At 39.9% G+C, this 25,186-nt stretch overlaps 1 protein-coding gene across 1 annotated transcript; it reads left to right on the top strand.

Moving 5' to 3' along the window:
- Positions 1–526: 526 nt before the first annotated feature.
- kcnj9 (potassium inwardly rectifying channel subfamily J member 9) lies at positions 527–24,832 on the top strand. Its single transcript, XM_026925673.3, has 8 exons — positions 527–953; positions 9,163–9,618; positions 10,133–10,346; positions 16,705–16,906; positions 20,045–20,237; positions 22,060–22,257; positions 22,529–22,659; positions 22,921–24,832. The coding sequence occupies exons 2-8, from the start codon at positions 9,324–9,326 to the stop codon at positions 23,200–23,202; spliced, it is 1,515 nt and encodes a 504-aa protein (XP_026781474.1). The 5' UTR covers positions 527–953; positions 9,163–9,323; the 3' UTR covers positions 23,203–24,832.
- Positions 24,833–25,186: the final 354 nt, after the last annotated feature.

Raw genomic sequence — 25,186 nt, 5'->3', positions numbered from 1 at the left:
CACAACTCTCTAAAACCATCAAACAAAACCAGCCTGAATCAGCAAGAACCAGCCTGACTATCTAGAACCAATTTGACCTGTCTGGGTCCAAAACCCTCTAAAACCATCTTACTAAACCAACTTGGCCAGATGAGACTGATTACCAGTTAAAACCATCTAACCGTCCCAGTCTGCTTTTAGGTGTGAGTCTATCTACAACATGATAAGGTGTACATGATAAAGCGTATAGCATCTGAGTGTATAGAAGCTGGTTCTACTCAGGAATAGTAGTAGACATGACCAACATGTAGTATTTGTTGCGTTTTTCGTGTATGGCTGCGACTGATTCATTGTTACTGGTCAAAAATACACAGTAAAAAAAATGACTTCAGAATATTGTATCTCAAAACTCTGAATTTCAAGCCGTTCAAGTTTCAAACCGTACTCAATAATAGGTGATTACTCTGGTAACTAAACCGGATAGAGTTTAATTTGTGAAACACTGCCTCCCTCTTGTTTCTGTTGCTCGCGCGCTGCCGCTGAGCGTCACCTGCGCAGATGCTCGCGCTGCTCAGTCGTGCTCGAGCCTTTCAGATGTTCGCCGGCGTTTCCAGATCCGCCTCCATTTTAACAGCATACCGGCAAAAACACACGGATTAAGAAGAAAATTCGCCTGGATTCCGAGATTAGATTAAAATTGCAACGTTTTTTTTTTTTTTTTTTTCATCCTGGTTGCTTGGCGGTGTTGGATAAGAGAGACGCTTTTGTTTCCTGGAGGACATAGAGAACACGAAGTGATGCATTTTTAAACCGGCAGCAACATCCGCGATATCACTGCTCTATAACCCCAAAATGTGTACACTCATACTATTCAAATGACAAGATGAAATGAAAAATTAAAAACAATATTAACGCCATTCAGGTACAGTGTAATATCCTGGTGAAGTTACCGACTGAAGGAAGCCTGAGAGCAGGTAAGGATTAGGATTTATCATCTCTAAAGGAGGTATGGGGTGTCATTCTTCCGTTTTTATGACTACATTCGGGAAAACAACTCTGTTGTCAGATACATAATGAGATAACAATGTTTGGAGGCTGAGCTGGCCTTTGTTTGTGTTGTGTTGTGTTGATTGCGTGTGTTCACAGGTGACAGGTTTCCTGCCTGCATCACTGCTCTTTCAATTAAATCGACACATTATTGCGTCATTAAATGTCTATATATGTACATATTACGTCATTAAGTTTTAAAAGCCAGTAATAAAGAATTGCTCAGTTGTACACATGTAATACTCTGATGTTTATCCATTGGTTTTACTATGTGCAAAGAGATCAATCCCCTTTGTTTACTTATAAAAGAAAAATCCACCCTGAACAACTTGAATATTTATTATTATAATCAACATGGTTGGGGGAGGCTTATTGGGTAGCACACTTGCCTCGCATCTCTGAGGTTGGGGGCTCAATTCCAGCCTCCATGCCTCAGGGGTTTCCTCCGGGTTATCCATTTTCCTCCCCCAGTCCAAAGACATGCGTCGTATGCTGATTTGCATTTCTAAATTGTCCGTAGTGTGTGCGAATGTGTCCAGAGTGTCCAGATTCTGTCCAGAGTGTCCCCAGCCCTGTTCCCCGAGCTCCCTGAGTCAGGCTCCAGGGTCCCCCCGACCCTGTGTATGATAAGCAGTCCAGAAAATAGATGGATAATTAATTTTATGTGTGTGTTCATAACAATTTTATGTTAACAGCGTAGCACTCATTCCCATATGTTTAATGATGTCCAAGATTTATTTTGTAATGAAATTCTGAGATGACTAGGTTGATTTAAACTTCTTTCACAGACATGTTGGTCGATATTCACTTGGGTTCACCGTTCTGCTTATAGTAACCTGCTGATAGTGGCAAATTAGCTCTCGCTTTAATCTCTACTTAAAGTGACAGATGCAGCAGTGCTTTAATCCTTTAGTCTGTCCAGCTCTCTCACCTCCTCTTCTGTATTCCCTGCCTCAAACAGATTGGGTTACATATCTTCAACTTCAACTGACCGTTATCCCTTATGTTTGAGATCATTTTAACTGAACTAACAACGTGACTTCAGCACGGCAGACAACTGCTACGTTCTATGAAAAAAAAAAAAAACTAATTAGCTAAAGAAGGAAAACCACAATGAACGAAACCACTTTATCTATGTGATAAGTGTTGTGTGGTTGTCAGGTGGTTATTAGTGTGGTTGCCAGTCTTTGTACTGGTTGCATAGGAAGTATACACTCATGCTCAGTAGCCATAAAATGATTATTTCCTGATCATTGAATGCAGGTGTGCTCAGTATAGATCAGGCCTGAAACTACAGCTGCAAGGTATTAATAAACAAGCAGTGTTAACATTGATTTTTTGGTGCTGAGCAGAAAAATGAAGTGACAAAATGGGTGGAAAGCCAAGTATAATTCTAGAAAATTATGTTGGATTTTCACAATGAGAAATTGCAGTTAGAGTTTTTGGCAGTCAGAGAAGTGTAAGTGGCATCCTGAAGAAACAAAGGGAGAGTGGGTCAGTGAAGGACAAATAGATTGCTGGGAGAAAGACTATATGAGAGGACAGCATTTTTGTCAGAAAGAGCAAGCTCCTCAGAGTAAAGCAGAACTGACACTTGAGTACGTATTGCAAAGAAGTTTGAAAGAGGCTGGGATGATCAGTTGCAAGAAAACCAAAGCTTGGAAAATTAAACACAAATGGGATCGACAAGATTTTGATTGGTAACTGACTGAATCAGTGAAGGTGATGTTGAGTGAAGCTTCCAGGTTTATTCTCCAGAGAAGTGATAGATGAGTCTATGTGAGGAAGATGCTTGGAGAGGAGTTTAAAGCGGCTGGTGGGCCGTGAAGTATTTCAGTGGACCAAACTTGAAACAAATGCTGTATCAGAACTGTTAAACATATTTAAAAAAAAAATCCATAGTTCAGTAACTCTAAACATAAACCAGTGTAACTTCTGTAGCGGGCCAGAGACTAGCTACAGGGCTAGAGAAATCAATTTACAAAAAGGAGAGTTTTCACAGACACATATTTTTTCATTTTATTTACCCTCTCTGTTCTGATTTGCAAACTGACATGTATTTCATCTGTTCGCTGTCTGGGTTGCTAGCCAAAAGTGGTAATGTGAGGCACCACTATGAAACAAAACATAATCACTTCACATTGTCTGCATAAAATAACCATTAAAGGTTAAGCATTAAAATTGAACTGTTGTCACCATTCAGTGAAGATAGATTATGAATGTAAGTTGAATACTCCTAGTTTAAAGACATGTGCACTCAGGCACCTGTAAAGCATGGTCAGGTCGGGATTATGGTTTGGAGATGCATCATAGTAAAGGTGATGGATTTTTGACAAAGGTGGATATCTGAATGGCAATGTTTGCATTGACTAACTGGTGATTTGATGCCAGTTGTGATTAGATATTCCAACAAGACAGTGCAAGCTGCCAAAATGGGAGTGGTTTGCAGAGGTGGAATTTGAGGTTTTGAAATGGCCAGGACAGTCTCCTGACTTAAATCCTACTGGGAATTTGTGGGATTACATTGTTCAGAAGCAACATCCAAACACTATGGATAGTGTATGGAGAGCAGTGCAGATTGAATGGGAAGCAGTTCCTTTAGATTGCTTAAAAAACAATAAACCACTGAAAACCAATGTAATTTTGCATATATTTTTGTTATGTATTAGTCATTTTGGCAAAAAGGAATGCATTGTTCTGTTTGACTGCCAGTGTATATTTTAAAACTGCTTTATAAGCTTTCATAAATTAAACATGATTATATAAAAAAAGAGGCCAATTAAGAAATGCTTTCTCTCTCTTCTTAAACATACACTTATAGTTTAATATTTTGGGGGTATTTTCACAAACCTATCTATTATACAATTACCCCTTTGTATATACCCCATTGACCTTAACCTCAAGAAAATATTTAGGGTTTTATATATATATCCCACAAGTAAAAAAAAAAAAAAAAGTCAAATGTATCTGGGGACATTTGCTCCCCATAAAGAGATAAAAAACATGCCTCCCCCCCTCCTCTGTACACATATAGCCCAAAGGCCATTTCTTGTGTGGGTGTGGCTATGTGTGTGTGTGGGGGTGTGTGTGTGTGTATTTGTGTGTAACGTGGCGGAGTTTGTGCCAAAATGTCAGTGTGTATTTGCATCTGTGTGTGAATCTGACATTCTCGCCTCTCAGAGGGCCACATTTAGAGAGCGCGTGACCCTTTCTGCTCATAAACATGCACGCACACATGTACAGACACCCACATACACTCACACACAATTACCAGAATTGTCTAACCCTGATACTTTAATTGGAGCAGGTCTAATTTGGCCCATTTAAAAATATTCCACATTAGAATCTCTCGGTAATGAGATTTTTTTTCCCTGTGTTTGTGTGTGTGTGTGTGTGTGTGTGTGCACGTGTGCACGCATATGTTCATGAGTTGATGACCCAAAATTAGAAATAGCCAGAGGGGAGTCTGCATTCTCATCCCAATGTCTTCAGCCTCTGCTTATTATTTTTCTCCATCCTGGGGTTTGAACACACCCCGTACACTGATGATGTCTGTGCACACAAGATCTATTTGTCTATATGTAGGCGAGACAAAGCATGTCAATGATGAGATGCAATTACTCAAGCTAAACTACCAGAACTAATTACAGAGACATGCTGGAGTTTTGTATTGGTTTCATATATCCACACACACATACACACACACACACAATTACTCAAACAAAGTCTTAGAAAGAGAGACTAGGGGGCTAGGTTATGCTTAACCAACCTGCAGGATAGCCACACAGAGACACTGGGTGCAACACACACAGAATGCTCTGATACTATAGGGATTATTGTACTGTTTGAGGAGTAATCAATAGTAACATAATAGTGGCATCTCAGAGAAGGGCTGGTGAGTGGGAACATATGAAAGAAGTAGCAACAGGCCGCTTCTGGCTCTTCTTTCTTTTTGAATGAAGATCATGGTCTTAATTTGGCTTACAGAGAAGTGGACGAGAAGAGGCGTAGTGTGTGTGCATGTGTATGTGACATAAATACTGTGTGCATGAAAGGTTATGCTTCCATTTAATTTATTTCAAGTTTAGTAGTTAAGCACAGATAACTGTTTACACACTGTATTGCAATATTCAGCACCCTTAGATCCATAGATGCATTGCAGTTCTGCACAGAAAGAATTTGCAGTGATGCTCAAAACATCATAATCAGAATTTTACATAGGCTTTTGCAGAAGTAAGGATTAAACCACAACATGGACTGTTGTTATAGGACACTAATCAATGATGGGATTGTTGTGATGTGGTTACAGTTACCACGTTGAAGTTGATTATATTCCTATACCAGCAGTTCTGAAAGTGTTTTATTCTACTTATAACACAGCAATTTGACAAGAATTACATTTTTTTAAACCTTATTAATGAACATTTCATACTTTCTGTCATTTCATACTCTTTATGTTGTGAAATGTCCATGAAGCAGGTTGGTTCCTGTTATCACTTACATTATAGCAGCTATAAATAGCTCCCTCATCAGCCTCACTTTTTACTACTGACTGTTACAAAGCACTGCCACTAGACCCTCAATCCATAAATGTCAAATAAACATCTCCTTACAGAAAGCTTCACTGTATTAAGGATTAGATGTTTTTCTCATCCCAGTGAATTACTGTGTATATAAAAAAAGTCTACAAAAGTCTGTTAAAATTGTAGTTTTTTTTGTGATGAGACCAAAAAAAAAAAAAAAAAAAAGAAGACCAAAAGTAATGTCATTGATGACAGGTGTATGATAGTTATTTTGGTAACTCAAAATTAAGATCTTAGGATTTTCTTGATATTTTCTTGGTTTCAGAACTTACAAAGCATGTACAGGATCTCATTGTTGAAAGGTATCAATCAGGAGAGGGGTACAAAAGAATTTTGAAAAACATTAGATGTACCATGGAACACAGTGAAGGCCATCATCAACAAGTGGAGAAAATGAGACACCACAGTGGCATGACCAAGAACAGGATGTCCCTCCAAAACTGACAAAAGGACAAGAAGGAAACTTATCAGGGAGACTGCCAGGAGACCTACAGCAGCATTAAAGGGGCTGCAGGAATATCTGGCAAGTACTGGTCACTCCTTGCATGTGACAAAAATCTCTTCTATTCTTTACATGTCTGGGCTACGGGGTAGGATGGCTAGACAAAGTACCCGAAATCAATTATGGTGTGATGAGCCCAAGGTAGAGCTTTATGGGCTTAATTCTAATAGATATGTTTAACACAAAAACAACACAGTGTATCACCCAAAGAACACCATACCCATGTTGAAGCATAGTGGTGGCAGCATCATGCTATGGAGCTGCTTCTCTTCAGCTGGGACTGGGGCTCTAGTCAAGACAGAGAGAATCATACATTGCTCCAAATACCATTCTATTTTGGCAAAAAACCTGCAGGCCTCTGTTAAACAGCTGAAGATGAAGAAAGATTTCACCTTCTAGCACGATAACAACGCAGAGCACAAATCCAAGTCAACAAAGGAATGGCTCTAGATGAAGAAGAACAATGTTGGCCCAGTCAGGTTATTGTAAGATTTTTCTTTTTCTTTTTTCCCCCCTAAAACATTTCTATTTGTTTTTCACTTGAATTTTGTTGGTTGCATGACATTAAATTTGGAAAAAGATCTGAAATGATTTATATTGCTTTCATTTTTATACATCACAGAAACCTGCAATTTTAACAGGGGTGTATAGATTTTTTTATCCATTGTAGTTGTTGAGATGCAGCAATAATCACAGCTTGGGATCTGAATCAAAAACAAATCGAATTGTGAGGAGCCTTGCAATTCCTGCTCCTAATCGCTCCAGCTGTATTCTATTCTGCGAGATAGCTGCCTAGGTAGGCAACATTTTGAAGCAGCATCTGCTCTTGACATAAAGGTTGTCTGTCTCTAAAGGCACCATTACAGTGAATTTGATGTCCTAGAATGTAATTAAAGGTTGGGCAATTGCAGCAAAATGGAAATTTTAAGTTCTGATATAGAACATATTCATATGTTGTGAGAAGGTAAATAATCTTAGAAAATGATTGAGCATTAAAACCCATGCAGATTGACCAAATATAAGGCAACATTGTACAAATGTAGCCTGGAAACTATCAAGTACATTTAACAGTAAATACACTTTTGTCAAACTGTTTATCAATACACAATTTTCTCCAACTATAATATAACTCAAGAATTGTTTTTGACTGAAAGCAGCAGCAACAATAGTGTATCATGCCTGGATGGCTGTAGTAACTGGGTGAACATCTGGTGATGGAAGATAAAGAAAAAAGTGTTCACCACCAACATCTAACTAATCAGCTAAGCCATCTGTGAATGACGCACTGGCCCCAGACAAATCCTACATTTTTGAACAATGCTTTGATCAAATTGAACTTCAGAGCCTCCATTTAGCCTGGGCTTAGGACAGCCTCCAAGGTTGTTCACTTTTGAAAGGAAGGATGCTCCCAGGACAAGGCAGCATCTCTACTTGTTTGTCAGTCTTGTTGCCTGTCAATTCATGAAGCCCATTATCTTGAACTAGCATTCAGGTTGTCTTGCTTAGGCTGTGTATGTGCATGTTAGGCTTTGGAAGGAGCACTGAAGGGAGTGGTATATAGGGTTGTGTTGCCATTTAACTATACAAAGTCAACAATTTGAAAAAACAAAGTGTCCAAACAGGAAATGCAAATATGTATGGCAGCTTGGGAAAATACTTCACCTGGTGAAATATTGCCATCTTTTTACTAACTTTCACACCCATATGTGGCCTTGGGCCTAGCCCAACCCTATTCCAGCATGACAATGCCCCTGTGCACAAAACGAGGTCCATGAAGACATGGTTTCAAAAGGTTGGTGTGGAAGAAGTTAAGTGACCTACACAGAGCCCTGACCTCAACCACAGTAATCACTTTTGGGATGAACTGAAACACTAACTGCATGCCAGGCCTCCTCACCACATATCAGTCCTTGATTTCACTAATGCTCGTATGGCTGTGTGGGCACAAATCCCCACAGCCATGCTCCAAAATCTAGTGGAAAGCCTTCCTAGAAGAATAGAGGTTATTATAAGAGCTAAGGGGGGGACTAAAACTAGAATGGGATGTTCAATTCTCAAATCTGATTGGTCTGAAGGTGTTGACTACTTTTCTATAACAGAATTTCTGATAGTAGTGCCAGCTGTAATTCAAATCACAGGTTTATATTAATGTGCTCGTACTAACACGTTATTGTTTCTATAGTAACAGCTCATTCACAGGGATTTGTATGGTGGATGCTTCACATAATCTAAGTATAAACAGATTAAAAAGCTGTTGTTATTTAACAAAGAAAATGTATTATCATTGATATTGTGAAGCTTTCTGTATGGAGATTTTTATGTGTTTAATGGTCAATAAGAGCCTACAGGACAGAGGACCATGTGCTTTCCATTTTTTTAGTAACTTGACAAGCTGGATGGTTTTCCTGTAACTTCAAGAGAGAAGGAAAAGAGAAATTGGTGAGGGAACTGTTTATAGGTGCTATAATGTAAGTGATAACAGGGCCTAACTCAGGTGTTTCACTCACAGACGTTTCACAACATTCATTGTACCTATAAATAGTTAAAAAGCACAATGTGTCTGTTACTGATAAATTAAAGAAAAAAATTGTAATTGTTAGAAAATCACTGATTTAATCCATTATAAAATACTTTGAGGAAAATAATCAATTTTCCTTCCTATCGGGCTGCATCATACCTCTACGTCGTGGATTATTTTCCTATAACATCATGCCCTGCTGTGTTTTATTCCTTATTTAAAGGCTGGATACTCCAAAAGAACACAAAGAAAAAACTTTGTGTTATCTTTTGGTAACTGATTGAATAACAGCAGGTCTTAGTAGTGGATCTACTAAGAGTAGTGGATCTACTTTACTATGGACTAGGTAATAAAGAATTTTAGCTATTTTGAGAAAGATTATACTATTAGGGCTTTCACCTGTATTATGGAGGTCTGATCTTTTCAGGCAAAGATGTGTGCAAACTTTGAACAAGACAGTTCAGTGCTTAGTAGAATCTCTATATCTTACTAATCAGAGCTCTCTCATGTTTCTATCTCCTATTTCTGTGCAGGAAGCAAGTTGGCACAGATGAGCTTCTGCAACTGAGAATAACACACCAAGAAAGATCATTAACACATTGGGACACACACATAGCCGTCCACCCACCGACACACACACACACACACACACACACACACACACACACACATACGCAAACACACTTACACGCAGATGGCACTAGAAAACTCCACATTCTCTTCTCGGCCAGAGTCTCTCTCTTTGCCGGTCCCAGAGAAAGGGGAGGTGCCTGCTGAGGAGACCAAAGAAGATGCTCCTGCCACTGGAGTATTTAACGTATCGGAGGAACTCGGGCATGTGGTAACCACAGAGACATCATCGCCCCCGCAAGTGCCGGCTAATAACAACCTGTCATTCCAGGCCAAGATGGCTGCCCGGGAAGCACAAGCCAATCAGCCCCGAAAGAAGCTGCAAGGGGCAGGGCAGGAGCGGGGAAAGTTTGGCTGGGGTAAGAGATTTCACCACCTTTTTAAAAGTTTGAAAACAGGTACTCATACATGCTGAATATTGTTTTGTCATTCTTTTATAAAAGGGTGCCTGCATTTGCACCAGCAAAAACAGACACAAGGTTTTAGATGTTTTCTGTTGAACTGCATGATGACAATGGGGACATGCATGCGTGCATGGGCAAATGCATTTGCAAAGAAAAATAGTGTTATGTAATATTGCATTATGCTTTTCGTCATCCACATTAGTGTATTTATCCACAGTATTTTGGCTCATTTCTCATGTTTTATATCTATTATCATTTTGCTTTCCAATTTCTCTTACTCTCCTTCTGTCTGTCTGACCCTCTTTCTCTGTCTCACTCATCTCCCTGCTCTGTCTCTCTCTTATCTATTGGCAGTCCTCTCTTTATCTGTCTCACTCATTTGCTTTGTCTCTCATTGTATGTCCATCCATCCTCACTCACTTTTTTCCTTCTCTGTCCCTCTTTGACTCTCTCTTTATCTTCTCTCCAGCACGCAGTAAGCGTAAGAGGCAACGATATGTGGAGAAAAATGGCCGCTGTAATGTACAGCATGGTAACATGCGAGAAACTTACCGCTACTTGACGGACATCTTTACCACTCTGGTGGATCTGAACTGGCGCTGCTCACTCTTTGTTTTCGTCATGGCTTATGCCGTCACCTGGCTTTTCTTTGGTGCAATATGGTACCTTATTGCATACTGCAGGTATTTATACCACACGCACACACTCTCAGAGGGATGCATCTTTACCTATACTAGTATCAAATACCAGGCTGATACCGTGATTATTTACCCATTCACAAAAAGAAAGCCCTGAAACCATAGGCAAACTGTCTTCTGCGAAAATATCGAGAGGAGGTTCTACAGCATCTTCCTACAACCTGATAAGCCATCTTTATGGTATTTAAACAGCATCTTTATAGCAAGCGCAAGGGCAGGCACCCTGAGTGAGCAGAGCAGTATCAGCAAGCGCGGTCATTAAAAATGAGTATAAGGTGCCATGAATTGTGTGCATGCAAATAAATTCGCAAGCATGGAGCAGCGAATTGAGTATGCAAATAAACATTCAGGTGTGAGAGCACTTCAGTTGGTAATGCTGGTTACCACACAGATCTTGCATACGAACAAAGAAAACAAATTGTCTGATGGAGAGCACTCCACCATCGCATCTCTAACGTTTCACATAACATGATGTCGGTGTCAAATCCATATAGAGTATTAACTGATTCCGAGTTCTCTTTCAAGCATTAGTTTCGTTATTTCACTGTGGGATACACCTCTCTGTGTAGTCCTCAGAAGCCCTTATTTCAATACATGTTTGGTTTGAGGAGCAGATGCTCCTCTCCAGTATTTAAAGGCTGGCGCCCCGTCACCTCGTCATTCAAATACCTCTTCTCGCTTTAGTCAGTACGCTCTACCTTGAGTAGGCTACCTGGGAGGCTTGGTTAAACAGGCTACAGCTCAAGCTAACAACTCGACCACCAGGCACTAACCTACCTAGGCCTTGCTGAGCCTTTTTTTCACCATAGAAAAGCCCATTTTTGAGGAATACAGAGTTTGGCTGCCTCCAAACAGTGGACTCACTCAGTGTTGAATGACGTTGAGTTACTGAGCAACCTAGCAGCAGCTGGCCCTTGGTCTTGCTCGCTAGTCTCCAACTACCTACTGAATGAAAGTTTTGCAAAAACCTTTTTCTCTATGGCAGCAGGGAGATGGAAAAGCCTCCCCCCTTGAGGGTGTCCATGTGGCAACAAGATTTCAGGCACGGACACTCACACCAGATGCACTTTGTGTCTTGGGCTGCGACATGCCCTGTTTGGTTTAACCTTGCCAAACTTTTGCGAGCATTGTGTCCCTGGAGAGCCTCTGATGCAAACTAGCATTCCATACTAGTTTGTTGGACCAAGACCCATAGGTGGGAGCCATGGCATGTCCTTCAGTGATGGGTGAGGATGTTGGAGAGCTTACAACTGTTGCAAGCTAGGGAGATCAGCTTGACGAAACTGACCCCCTAGTGGACACCTGTAACTTGGCCTATTGCACTCACCGAAACCACCCGTTCTTGCTATGAAGGGAAGTGGCTACCCAAAGCCAAACGTGCAGCAAGACAGCTTCTGTCTGTCTTCCCGCGGTGCAAAGAGGAAATGACCCGCACGTGGAGCAAACCTTTTTCTGCCCCAAACTCCATCCACAGGGGTTCTGTGTTGGATTGTGTGGACATGGTGGAAAACTTACTTTCTCACCTGCCTCTGGCATGGTGGCTCAATGGGGAGCACAGAGGCTCAACCTCTCTACCTCTCAACCTGCCTTTCTCACAACAAGAAAGTCCAGCTGGCGGATGTTTCGGTAGATCCTAAGAGCTTGTCCGGCTCCGCTGTACCTTCCATGCAACAGTGCTGTGAAGAAAAGAAAAGAGAGGGTGAAGCTCTGTAGGTATGCCTCCCCAGGAAAACACAGCCTACCCCACCCCTTGGCTATCGCCAGACCTTTGCACAGGTGGCAGGCCACCAACCCTCAGCAATTAGGATCCTGAAACGCCACATAGCAACACAAGCAGGACTTCCAGCACAGCCTAAAGCCTCAGGAGGCCAGATTGGCATGGCCAAGGAAGGTCTCCTCATCTGTCCCAACCCAGGAGGGCCAGCCTGCCCAGGCCTTGTCTCGGGGGGGGGGGGGGGAACCCAATGTGCCACATAATCTGCAGTGGGGGGTGAAATGTCAGTCTGGCCAGACACTGACACCCTCTTTCCCACAAAGTTCTCTGTTCCTGAAACTGTTCTGGTGTGTGGAGCCCCTGTGGGAGCCCAATTTGGACCACCCTGCAAAAAAGAAAAAGAGTTTGTTCTCTGGTGGATGTTTTTGTAAATTCATCTCCAAGTTTAAACACAAGCACACACCAATGTATCTCTCCCAGTGCATCCATGCCAGGAGCTGAGGGCTGTGTTACTGAGTTCATGCAAAAACAGTGTTTGCAACATTTTGCAAAACATTCCAAACAAAAATGATCTGAATACCAAAGTAAAAGGTCCCATAAGCACCTGCATGGTGCAGGCCTTTCACGTCACGTATGCGGAGGCATTGTACACTGGTATGTGTCATTGGTGCAGAGCCTAACATACCTTCATGAAAGGGTGGAGGCATGGTGCATATGTGTGTAATGTGAGTGGGTATCGAGAACAATAGACAAAGGATACAGACTACAATTTGTTGTTGCTCCTTCCCAGTTCAAAGGCATAATGTTTTCAAAGGCTTAAGGCAAATCAGTTTGGGTATCCAAACCAGTTTGGATATCCTCACTGTTGGACAAAAGGGCAATCAGAGTAGTACCTCCTGAGGAGAGGCAGTCCGGTTTCTACTTGAGGTATTTCCTAGTCTCAAAAAAGGGAGGGGATTTATGACCGATTCTAGACATGCGCACTCTGAACATTCAGAAAATTTCCGTTTGCTGTTCAGAAAAGTTCAGATTGCTGACTGCAACCCTGTTGTGCAACCCTGTTGTGCTTTGTACGAAAAGGCAACTGGTTCACCTCAGTCTAGCTACAAGCCGCATATTTTCATATCCCTATATGTCATTCTCACATAAAGTTCATGAGAGTTGCATTTCAGGACATGACTATTTGGAATATTTGGTCCTTCATTTCTCACTGAGCCCTTAGTTGTTTGTATCGTGCTCTGGGGTGGCCATGGCATAGCTCAGGAGGAACGGCATTTGTCTGGCCAGTTATATAGATTTATATTAGACTTTAGCGGCTCAATCAGAGCAGGAGGCACATTCTGAATGTAATGTACTGCCCTATACAAAAATGGGCCAGACACACCCTGAACGCATCTAAGTTCATGGTATGTCTGGCCCGTTTTTGTATAGGGCAGTACATTACATTCAGAATGTGCCTCAGGCTACTGAACTTAATGGAGTCGACTCTTGTGGCAACTCGGTTCAGCCGCCTGTACATGAGAGAATTCCAGCTATGGATGGCCTCCCTCAGATTACACCAAACACGCCACAGCCATCATCGCATGTTGGTAATGGTGAGTTGTGTGCGGGCACTGCATCCATGGAGGCAACCAGCCTTCCTCACACAGGGAGTTCAGATGGGGACCATACTGTCCAGGAAAGTGATCACATCAGATGCATCTCTCCGGGGCTGGGGAGACACTCCCGAGGGCAGGACAGTGAGCAGAGTGTGGGATTCACACCTTCAGGACTCTCACATAAATTATTTGGAACTCTTAGTGGTTCTCCTACCTCTAAAGCATGTTCCACCTTTGTACCCTTCTTGAGAGGGCATCACATTCTTGTCAACTGCCAAGGAGGAATGCACTCCTGTCTTCTGCACATGCTTGCGCACAAACTGACAGTGTGGAGTGGAGTGCACTTTCTATCTCTGAAGGCAACTCATGTGCCTGGGATTTTAAATTTGAGGCACAGACCTATTATCGAGGGGTGGCGCTTGTTATGGGGAATGCAAACTGCCACACCTGATTCCACCTGTTTAATCAGTTGATCTTGGCTTTCAGTAGACTCAGGTATGGCTTCTGCTTGGTTGGAATGAAAACCTGCACCCACACTGGCCCTTTCCAGATAAGACTGGACACCCCTGCTATATGGAAATGAATGGAGAGTGTTCGAGGAATTTTGTGAAAAATCACAGGTGGTGCCTTTTCAGTGTTCTGTCCCAGTGATTCTGGCATTTCTACAGAGCCTCCTTGAGATAGACAAGGTGTTTTCCATCATTTAAGTGTACTTGGCCACAATTTCCATTTGCCATGTGGGATTTGGAGTAGGCCACCATCCCCTAGTATGGTGTTTTATGAAGGGAGCGAACTGTCCCTGTCCTGTATCCAAACTGCTGGCTCCCTCTTGGGACTTACCATCTATTTGAACCACTTCAAGAGGTAGATATCAAAAGGCTGGTACTTAACACATCACTGTTATTGGCAATAGCCTCAGTTAAGCGAGTTAGTGACATTCATACACTTTCGGTGCACCCAACATGCACTCGATCTGCACCAGGGGATACCGGAGTTACCCTAAAACCTAACCCGCCTTTTACACAGAAGTGTGGGCATTCCAGATTGTGATGGTATACATTGGGCCTCCTTGACACATACGTCATGGCTGGCATATTGAAATAAGGGCTTCGGAGGACTACGCAGATAGGAGTACCCCTCAGTGAGATGCCTCACTCATGCTATCAGAGAACTGGTGTTACGGTCGTTACCTAAAAATCTTTGATATTGGTATCATTTAAAATAGAAATATTGTGCATTCCTATGGAGCTAACATACACTAAAACATTCATATTTTAAAGGATTATATACCTCAGGAACTGTTCCAGGTACTGACTCAAATGTCCACAAATACAGGCATACACACATACCCACCTGAGATTAACCTGCAGTCATCTGAGTGGGTGGGTACTAGAGAACATAAAAACAGCAAACTCCCACATTCTCTCTCTCCCTCTCTCTTGCTCTTAACCTTTCTGACTAAATCTAGATTTCACCACTGCATTCCAGGATCAAAGTCTCTTATTAAATAAAGTAATTATTTATTTCAGTATTTTATTATTTAAATGTGATTTGTTCTCTGTTTCCAAATAACATAATACAACCAATAACATAACAGGGTATGATAAAATAAAAATAATCACCCATAAATTAAACACTAATTTGTCAGTTTACCAGTATATTACCAGGAGAAACATTTAATTGCAGTAGAAAGTTATATTTGATTATGTCACATTAAATCCACTTTCCCCAAATAATCAAATAAGTCAGAAGGCCCATTCCTACTAAAAACCCCACCTGTCTGTCATGGTCACAACAAAGAGTTCCACCTAATCACACATATCTCTAATAATAAGATATTTATTCAAAGCCTGGTTTATTTTCCCTCAGTTGGCTATCATCCTTTCATTGAGGCTTTTTCAATTATAAGCCTAAGCCACTCGGTAAACTGTAGTCTATGTGGACTCTATCACTTAAATAAAATTTGTCTGTTTGCTGCAATAAATCCTGAAAGAGTTAGGCCAGGCTCTGCTTTAATGACTCCTGGTAACACCAGAGACTAGTCTCCAAGGAGACACAACTCTCCAAAAGGTAAATGTAAGTGTACATTTCCAAATGGCATGTAAAAACATGTTTATTTCTGTTTTACTTTTATTATCTTGTGTTAACCCAGTAATGAATGGTCATGATATCAGGGCCGAGTGCTAAAATCTAATAGCTGTCTATAGCTCGACAGTGAAACTATTAGGATTTAAAAGTGAGGTTGTATCAAAGGTCTCATAATGAGGATGATCTTTAACAAACTATTATACACCCACATTAAGACAGATAGGCAGCTGTAGTCATGATTTCTAATTTTGTGTAAGTGTTTCATGTCTATAATGCTCTACTGGCTTCCTGCCATGTCTCCTCCGGACATCTCCACCAAACATTGTAAACAGAAAAGTTTTAACTCAATTGTTCAAACCAAAAACACTACTTAACTTGCTGTTCTGTCATCTGTCCTTTTGTATAATTTGTGTAACTTTGATTGGGCAATGTGTCTAGCTACTTTTAGTTTCTCCTCCAAAGGCATTTTAAAGCATAGTAGTTAATAATCCAACTTGTTCACGTTCATTACACCCGTGACTGTATTTCACATGCACCTTCTCAATCACTGTTGATGACGTGTTACAGATGGATAAGTGAAGTGGGCTGAAAAATATTATCCCCAGGGCACACAAAATCTGTGCATCTGTGCATAATCACCTGACATGTCATTGATAGGCTGCATGAATCTACAGCCTGGGCTAGAGAGAAATCAGCCCCAGCTATGCTTCATCATTAGTAAATGCTGTGCACAATTTTGTAATCAGTGAATTTACTTATTGCATCCATAGTATCTTGTTTATTGTTTTCCCATGTCTCCTGTTTCAGTATATTTGTTTCAGTATTTCAGAATATTTGTTTTCCACAGCTCGAGAGAGCACTACAAGCATATACAACAGTGGTAAAAGAAAAAAAAAGCAAATCTTCTATCTATCCTTCTGTCTTTCTGTCTTTTTCTTTTTAGGGGAGATCTGGATCATTTGGAGGACGAGACGTGGACTCCATGTGTGAATAATGTTAATGGTTTTATCTCCGCTTTCCTTTTCTCCATCGAGACAGAGACCACCATCGGATATGGCCATCGTGTCATCACTGACCAGTGTCCTGTGGGCACCATGCTTCTGCTTTTGCAAGCCATACTGGGCTCGATGGTCAATGCTTTTATGGTAGGAACACACCCACACTCTTGGTCACGTTTTGACCACATAAGCAGGCTATTCCTCTGACATATGTATAGAAACAGAGAACATAACAATAAATTTAACAATGCCTATCAGATGCGACAACCTATGTTTTCAAAAAGTCAACATGTATTACTTTTGACACTCCTCATAAATCAAGTAGCTATGCACTAAGGGCTGTATTCAGAGTCAGAGTTGAATTAAGTCCAAAAATTATGTCAGTGTTTGCGCTGAGAAAGTAACTTGTATTCAGAGTCTGGTTACACACACATACTTAAGTAATTTTTCTGGGTTCCCCTTTCAGGTTATGCAAGTCAGCTGCTTCTGAGGTTGCAAATCAGTACTTATGAGGATTTTTCTTGAGTATTAGTGTCTTTCAGTAGACTACCATCTTTAAACACAAGTACTTGTCTTTAAGCTTGAAAAAATATTAGGGGGTAGAAGATATGGACTAAAGAAGATTTTTTTTTCCCTTTGCTGTCAGATGTAATGTAGCCTAAAAGTGATAGAAAATTTAAACATGAAAAAAAGACTAACATGATATATGAATAAGAAGGTGGCAAGCATTGAAATAAACATTTAGTAGGAGTCTAATATATTGGCAATATATTGCTGCATGAATTATTACATTACATTAATCACTGCAAATTTGATTTAATTTAACAATATGGCTTCGACCCTCATTATTCAGCAGTTAATAAAATGGCACTTGATCCAGTACACCCTATTATTTTGCATTTTATTATTATTATTATTATTATTATTTTTTATATCAACAGTTAATTGTGTAGCCACATGATACTGTTGTTGTTCTTCTTTCGGATGCTCCCGTTAGGGGTTGCCACAGTGGATCATTGGTTGGCATATTTGATTTGGCACAGTTCTTTTTACGCCGGATGCCCTTTCTGACACAGCCCTCTCCAGTTTTATCTGGGCTTGGGACTGGCACTGGGAGTGCACTGTCATGTGCATCCCCAGTGGCTGGGGTTGGTTCCCTGGCCGGAAACTTGAACCCGGGTCGCAGCGGTGAGAGCGCTGTGGCCTAACCGCTAGTCCTCTAAGGACCTGTAGCCACAAGATACTAAGCTCATTAAATTATAATGTGTGCACAGGAGGTCTCTGACCTGTATGTATTTTGTCAGATTAAAGATTCTGTCTGCAAAAAAAAAATTTTGAAGGTTTGAGGTAATCTAATTAAATTTTTCACAGTTGAGACATCCTTTCAGGAATTTGGCATAGGGAGAATAAACACATACTACTCAAATAATCTTTCAACATTGCGTTTTTGTTGTTGATCTTTTTTTTTTTTTTTTTTTTTTTTTTTTTAAATAAACCATGTTGCCATGTCTCTAATCAGACCAGAGAGGAGAAAACTGTATGTGTGAAAACATCCTTCCTGACCTAATGTCTCTAGCTCTGTAGCTAGCCTCTGGTCCAATGAGCTGCCTTTAGGTAAATAATTTATATAAATGTAAACATGTGATTAGATAAGCCAAAACAGGATTTGTTACAAATGCCAAGATCATGTCACTGAAGTCGATGACCGCTGATATAGGTCCAATATGCAAATTATTAAAGATTATTAAGAAATTAAGAAATTAAGAAATATTAGCTGGAGTAGAACTGTTGGTTAGTAATATTAATCGGTAACAGTATGACAGCGCAAATCCAGAGTCTGATGAAATGCTGCCTATATGTGAACATTAATTAGAAAGTACAGTACAACTGCACGTTAACAAATACAGTGACAGTCCGAACAGTTTCTTAGTGTTGAAACGTTTCAAACTCCGAGTAAGCGAGGTTCAGACATTCAGGATTGGCCATAGCTAATAGCATTGTTTGACTATGACACCATTTCTTATTAGCATGAGTGGTTTCTTGGGCATTAAAAACATTGAACGCATTTTTAATGTTTAAAATTAGTACTCAGGAGTACTATTAATTTTGACCTCATGGGTCCTGTACATCTCTCTTTTTCTTTGCTCTACCTAGCTTTCTCTTTGATTTTCTCCAAATTTGAGGCACTTTGCTGCTGCAGAATCTTTCACATGCAATTGGGTTTTGTGAAAATGGATTCTGGCTTTCATTGCACTCAGTACTTTTTCCTCTGCAGCTCCTCCAAAGTGTGTGTGTGTGTGTGTGTTTGTGTGTAATTTCCGACAGAGCCAAATGAGTCATGCTTTTTAAAGAGTGCATGTTGCTCACTCTTCCTCTCTTCCTCTCTCTGTTTTCATCTCACCTGATTTCACAATCCTTGTCTCTTTGTGTTTCATTCCCTGAGAAGTTAATTTACTTCCATCCTTCATCACTCAAATTACCTCTCTAAAACTGACTTTAAGTTAGCATTGTAACAAGATGGTGTTGGTAATGAGGACTCAAGAGTTTTGTGTGTGTGTGTGTGTGTGAGTTAATTTGTCTTGTTCTGAGTGTCCTAATTTAATGCCTCCTCCTCAGGCTGTGTTTCACCCATATATTTTGGGGACACACATGTGTATATACCCACACACACACACACACACACACACACACACACACACACACACACGTTTGTCTTACTTTGCTTCTGAGGACCTTGCATTAAATTTACAGAATGTTAATTTGTTTGTATTTATTTAAAACATTATTTTAACACACATTTATTAAAGAATTATCTATTATCTTATAATATAAGAGAAATAGTTTCTCTTATTGTTTGAGTTGATGATTTTAATTTGTGCTTGTAAATATGTATTTTATATAATAATCTTTGCTCATTTTTATGGAGGGTGTCAGTAATTCTGGAAAGCCCTGTACCTCTGTAATTTCCTGTATTAAAAAACAGGTTGATCGGTCAATGCACACTTATCTGAAATAGGGATCAAATATCTTTAAGAATAATCCAGGACTTGTACTTCATACTTAATATGAAACTCAGCTTTTACAGCAACATGTAAAAGAATGTCACTTTTATAACTAAATACACTGATATAACCAAAAAGTTGATATTTATGTCTCATTTTGGCAGCATTTAATTTTCTGTTTTGGGTATGGATCTCACTGGAGAAATCTGCTTTTGACACAATTCTGTTGTTCCATTGTTCAGTTGTTACCTGCTAATCTTATTTTACTTTCCATCTTTCTCAGGTTGGCTGTATGTTTGTGAAGATCTCTCAGCCAAACAAGCGGGCAGAGACACTGGTGTTCTCCCGGAACGCAGTCATCTCTCTGCGGGACGATAAGCTGTGTCTGATGTTCCGAGTCGGGGATCTGAGATCCTCACACATCGTGGGAGCCAACATGAGAGCAAAGCTCATCAAATCCAAACAGACCCAAGAGGGTGAGACTCCAGCTGGAGCTTCTCAAATCATCAAGACTACAAAATATGGAAATCAAAGTGCTCAACATCAGCAAAATTAGGGATGAATACAGCGGTGCCATCTGGTGGTGGACAAGTGAAAAATCCTGTGTCAAGAGTAATCAAGAGCTGCAGTGGTTAAATTTGCATTTAGACAAAAGAGCACCACTGCTGTGTTTCACATTCAGAATACTGCTAAATGTTAGAGGTATTTAATGTCAGAAAACCCAAATGGTAATGTTATTAATGGAATACTAATAAGTCTACTAATAAGAACTGTTGTTACTCTGTTATGAGTTAAATCAAAATTGAGCTCAGTTCATCTTTCATATTCAGAACTATACTATTTAAATCTCCAGTATGTAAAACAAAAAAAGGTCTTTAAAAGTCAAATTAAAAAATTATTGCGATGCCATGCTTATTATAAATACTAATACTAATGCTCCTAAAACATAATATATTTTTTTAATCAAATTTTTATTCAAGACTGCAAACAACGTTAAAGTACAAAGTTAAGTGGTATAAAATAAAGGTAAAAAAATAAAGGTAAAACACTCCAAACAGTCTCACCCTTATTAAGTTTCATCCCACCCACCCATGGCGACCATGTAATCTCCCACTTTCCCCCATCCCACTCCCCCTGTAACACCTTAAGGTACAGTTACTGACAATACATACAGTAAGATAATATCACAGCCATTCAAAAATAAGAGAATTTAAGAAGAACAAAAAATAATAACAAAAGTAATCTAACAATCAATTACATGTATAACATGTAAAAACAATCAAATCGATTACAACAGCTCCTAAATTTTACAGATTGCCCTTGACCATGCTGAGAGAGTTTTTTGAGTGGCTCCATGCATTCTTACCACCAGTAATTCCATGTTAAGGATGTCTAAGAAAGAGTACATCCAATGTTACCAGGCTAGATGTTGATGTTGCCAGCGAAAGGCAAGCATTTTCTTAGCTGCAGTCAATCCAGAGAATAAAGTTTTTTCCGAGTCAGTGAAAAACTGAAAGATGAGTTGTCAGTTAGAAGCAAAAGTTTAGGACGGCATGGTATATCAATCTCAAGAATGTCCTTTAAAGTCATAGATACCTGTACCCAAAACTTATTTACACCAGGGCAGTCCCAGAACATGTGTCTATAACTACCTATGGAGAACATTGATTACAAGTAGGAGACAGGGAAAGTTTAATCAAAAATGTTTCCTGGGTGTGAGATACATCCTGTGAACCATTTCGTAATTAATTATTTGGTGGTTAGGGTTCTTTGAGACATGTCTAAGATTAGACCATATTGCATCCCAACAAATTTCACCATTATTGGGTTCTGTACATGCACCACATACATGTCTATACCAATGTCCAATACTGGTAGTTGTTTATAGGAAGCTTCCGAAAACAACAATTGTAAAGATGATACCATACCCCTTGTACATCCATTTGATGTTAGCATTTTGTGCAAAGTGAGACAAGGGATGGTATCCATATGCTCGCATCGCGGATCTCAGGCGCAAGTAAAGAAAAAGAAGGTCCATGGCAAAATCCATAATGTTAAAGTTAGAGTTTACACTTTATGAGTTTACACTTTCTGATCTTGAAGAATGTTTCTTTTCATTTTGTTTAATCACATATCTATAGTTAGAGAATCTTTGTTGTATGATTTGATATGGACAACCTATGTTATTGCACAGTCTGTTATAATCTAGTAATAATTTGAATTTTAACCAAATTGAACCAAATTACCTAAGTAAAACTTATATTTTGATCTCTTTTCTTTCTTTTTTTCCCTTTCTAGGTGAATTTATTCCTCTGGATCAGACAGATATCAGTGTGGGCTTTGAGACAGGGGATGACCGCTTGTTCCTGGTGTCTCCGTTGGTCATCTCTCATGAGATCGACTCACGCTCGCCGTTCTGGGACATGTCCCAGGCACAGCTGGAGAAGGAAGACTTTGAGATTGTTGTTATTCTGGAGGGCATGGTGGAAGCTACAGGTGAGACAGACACAAGCACATCAAAATTCTTTGACTCTAACAGTCAAGCAGTACATATGGACTTCCCTCTTCAATTCAGACCGCAGGTTTTCAGTAGAGTTGAAATACGGAAACTGTATACCCCAGGAAAACAGGGCATGATTAAAAGCACTAAATGTGTCAAACTGCTTGACTTAAATTGAGTGTTTTAACACTTTTTTAAAGAATAGTATACTATCTATCTATCTATCTATCTGTCTATCTATCATCTCTCTCTATATGTGATTGACAGGTATGACATGTCAAGCACGGAGCTCCTATTTAGCCGAGGAGGTGCTGTGGGGTCACAGGTTCAGCCCGATGATGTCCCTGGCAGAAGGATTCTTTGATGTGGACTACGGAGCATTTCATCATACCTTTGAGGTGCAAAAAAGATACATCAGAAGACCTACTGTACACTTACTTTCAATATAGGGCATATTTTGGCCATGAATAAATGTACAGTATTCATGGCCAAACAACATTAATAAGTAGAAATAACATCGTACAATTAGCCAATTACATTTTAGCTGCTGTTTTGTTGAGTAATGTGGCAACCATCATGGCAAAAATAAAAATGAGGAAAAGAATTTACCTTGTGGAAGGTCTGTGTTCATGAAGCCTCATCCCACCTTTCGCCCGTAGGTGGACACTCCTTCTTGTTCAGCTCGAGAGCTTGCGTTAGCTGCTGCTCGTCTGGAAGCTCACCTCTATTGGTCTATCTCCAGCCGGCTGGATGAAGAGAAGTGGGAGGGACCTAACCTGACCGAGCAGTCAAAAAACCCTGTTGATTCTGAATCTGTCAGTGGAAAAGATGGAGGCGGACCAACATTCATTGTGGGTGGAGTTACAGATACCCAGGAACAGCCAGTTGTAGGGGAACAGAATGGCAGTGTCACTACAGACCAATCAGAAACTGAGGCCTAAGAGAAAGAAAGTAAGAATGCAAGTATTTTTAGGGTTTGAAAGTTAATATTATATCAGATTTGATTGTGAAACAATCCATGCCTTCTTCTTCAAATCTTAACCATTTAGCCGCTAATGTATAGCATAGAATACCTTTCCCCAACGGGGAAATCTTAGTCACTTGGTTTGTTGGTTTTAAAAGCAGACATCTGAAACTGTCCTGCTTTAAATTCTGGCAGGGTGTTTTTTGCGGCTGACATTAGGTTTCCTGAGGCCATTCATTACCCAGAATTCACAAAAATTACACAGGGTATGTTTGCTTTCACTATACATAATGTATCCATTTTGAGGAATGGCTGGCTGGACAGATTGTTTGTATATTGAAGATACGGTAGCTATATTACAGTTGATGGAAGTGCCATGCAACTACTTTCTTCATTATAATCCCTGGGGTTCTCTTCATCAGCATTTAACAGGATTATTTTGTGTCAGGAATTTATTGGTATTTCTATCTGTTTTTCAGAACAATCTCTCAAATGCAGGAAATGAATCTAATGGGCATGTGAAATGCCCCCTTTTTTTAAAACCATAAATCGTACAGTATTTGTGTCTGTTGTTTTAAAGTCACAGTCGGCCTTACAAACATATCTTGCACAGAGTTGACGTTTTTTTCAATGTAACAGGGGTTTGTTACTTACCTATTCTCTAAAACACTTCTTAAATACTGTACATATGTTCTGGGGATGATACATCTTAAACATTTCAGAGGAAGTGCTAAACTAGGGTCAAAGATTCATGACTTAAAAGAATTGTCTAATCAAAAAATGGTAGCAGAGCTCTACAGAAAGCTAGTAGCCATCAATTGGCACTATGCCACACACATCATGTTAATTAATGGCTACTGGATTTCATTTATTCTAAGCCATGTCAGCATTTTTGCTCCTACTATTCATTTCATGGCTGCGCTCTTGTCTTCAGAGCTGCCAATAAATTTATGATGAATTACGTTGGTGAGTGCAGGCTACTCTGATGGAACATATTCCACTAATATTCTAGTCCATTCTATTCTTGGAAGCTGCCCAGAACCAAAGCATGTCTAATGCACAGTTTAATTATTCCTGTAATGTCCTATGGGAGGGAAACCTGCTGGTGCCTTTTCTGATGTTTCTGGACCTTAGAAGGAATTAGATCTCTGTGCAATACTATTATATAGCCATAAAATATACCAATCATGATATATCGGCATCAACTCAGTCATGGTACACAGGGTTGGGAATTTTTCGATGGATTTATGGAGAGAAAAAATATGACAAAGCGGTCATTCAGGTAAATGACTTCTATTACTCAGTAACAGTAATACTCAGTAATATAAACAGAAGGTAATGAATGCATAGACCACTTACATTCTAACAAACTGGTAACTAGATTGCGATAAGATCTTTTATTCTGAGATGAATGTCATATTCAGGCTGGCTTTTTTATTTATTTCATGTCATATTCTGGGTTAAGCACATGTAGTAAGGAGTTCATACCGAAATTGTGTCATTGTTATTCAGACCTCAGAATTATTTACATGCTTAAATAGTGCTCAGACAGCACTGATTGCAGTTGACAGCTGGGGCGGAGTTTGCCAAAGACCAGGAGTGTCTGGGGGGGGGGGGGGGGGGGGGGGGGGGGGGGGACACTTCCCTTCAGGGTAGTAAGTTGATTATTTTTATGAAAATGTGAACTGCTACTTAAAGTGAAATAGGAAATTGAGAGCCCAAAAAAAGTAGAAATATTCATGACAATCAGCCTCAATATATTCACTATATGTTAGTGTTAGATGTTTATTTGAAACTTTGTCTTCTTGTATATCTTCGTATTTGTCTAATCTGTATTTTTATTTGTCTATTGCTATTATGCTATGTCGTATTGTATTTATTATCTATCCCCTGACTTTTTCCTGCTTAAAGGCAAGTGATTGTTTCAAAGGAGGTGGTCTAGACCCGTCAGAAAATTTGGC

The sequence above is a fragment of the Pangasianodon hypophthalmus genome, chromosome 21, assembly GCF_027358585.1.
Source record: "Pangasianodon hypophthalmus isolate fPanHyp1 chromosome 21, fPanHyp1.pri, whole genome shotgun sequence".
In the NCBI taxonomy this organism is placed as follows: Eukaryota; Metazoa; Chordata; class Actinopteri; order Siluriformes; family Pangasiidae; genus Pangasianodon; species Pangasianodon hypophthalmus.
This window is presented reverse-complemented; position numbering and strand designations above follow the sequence as displayed.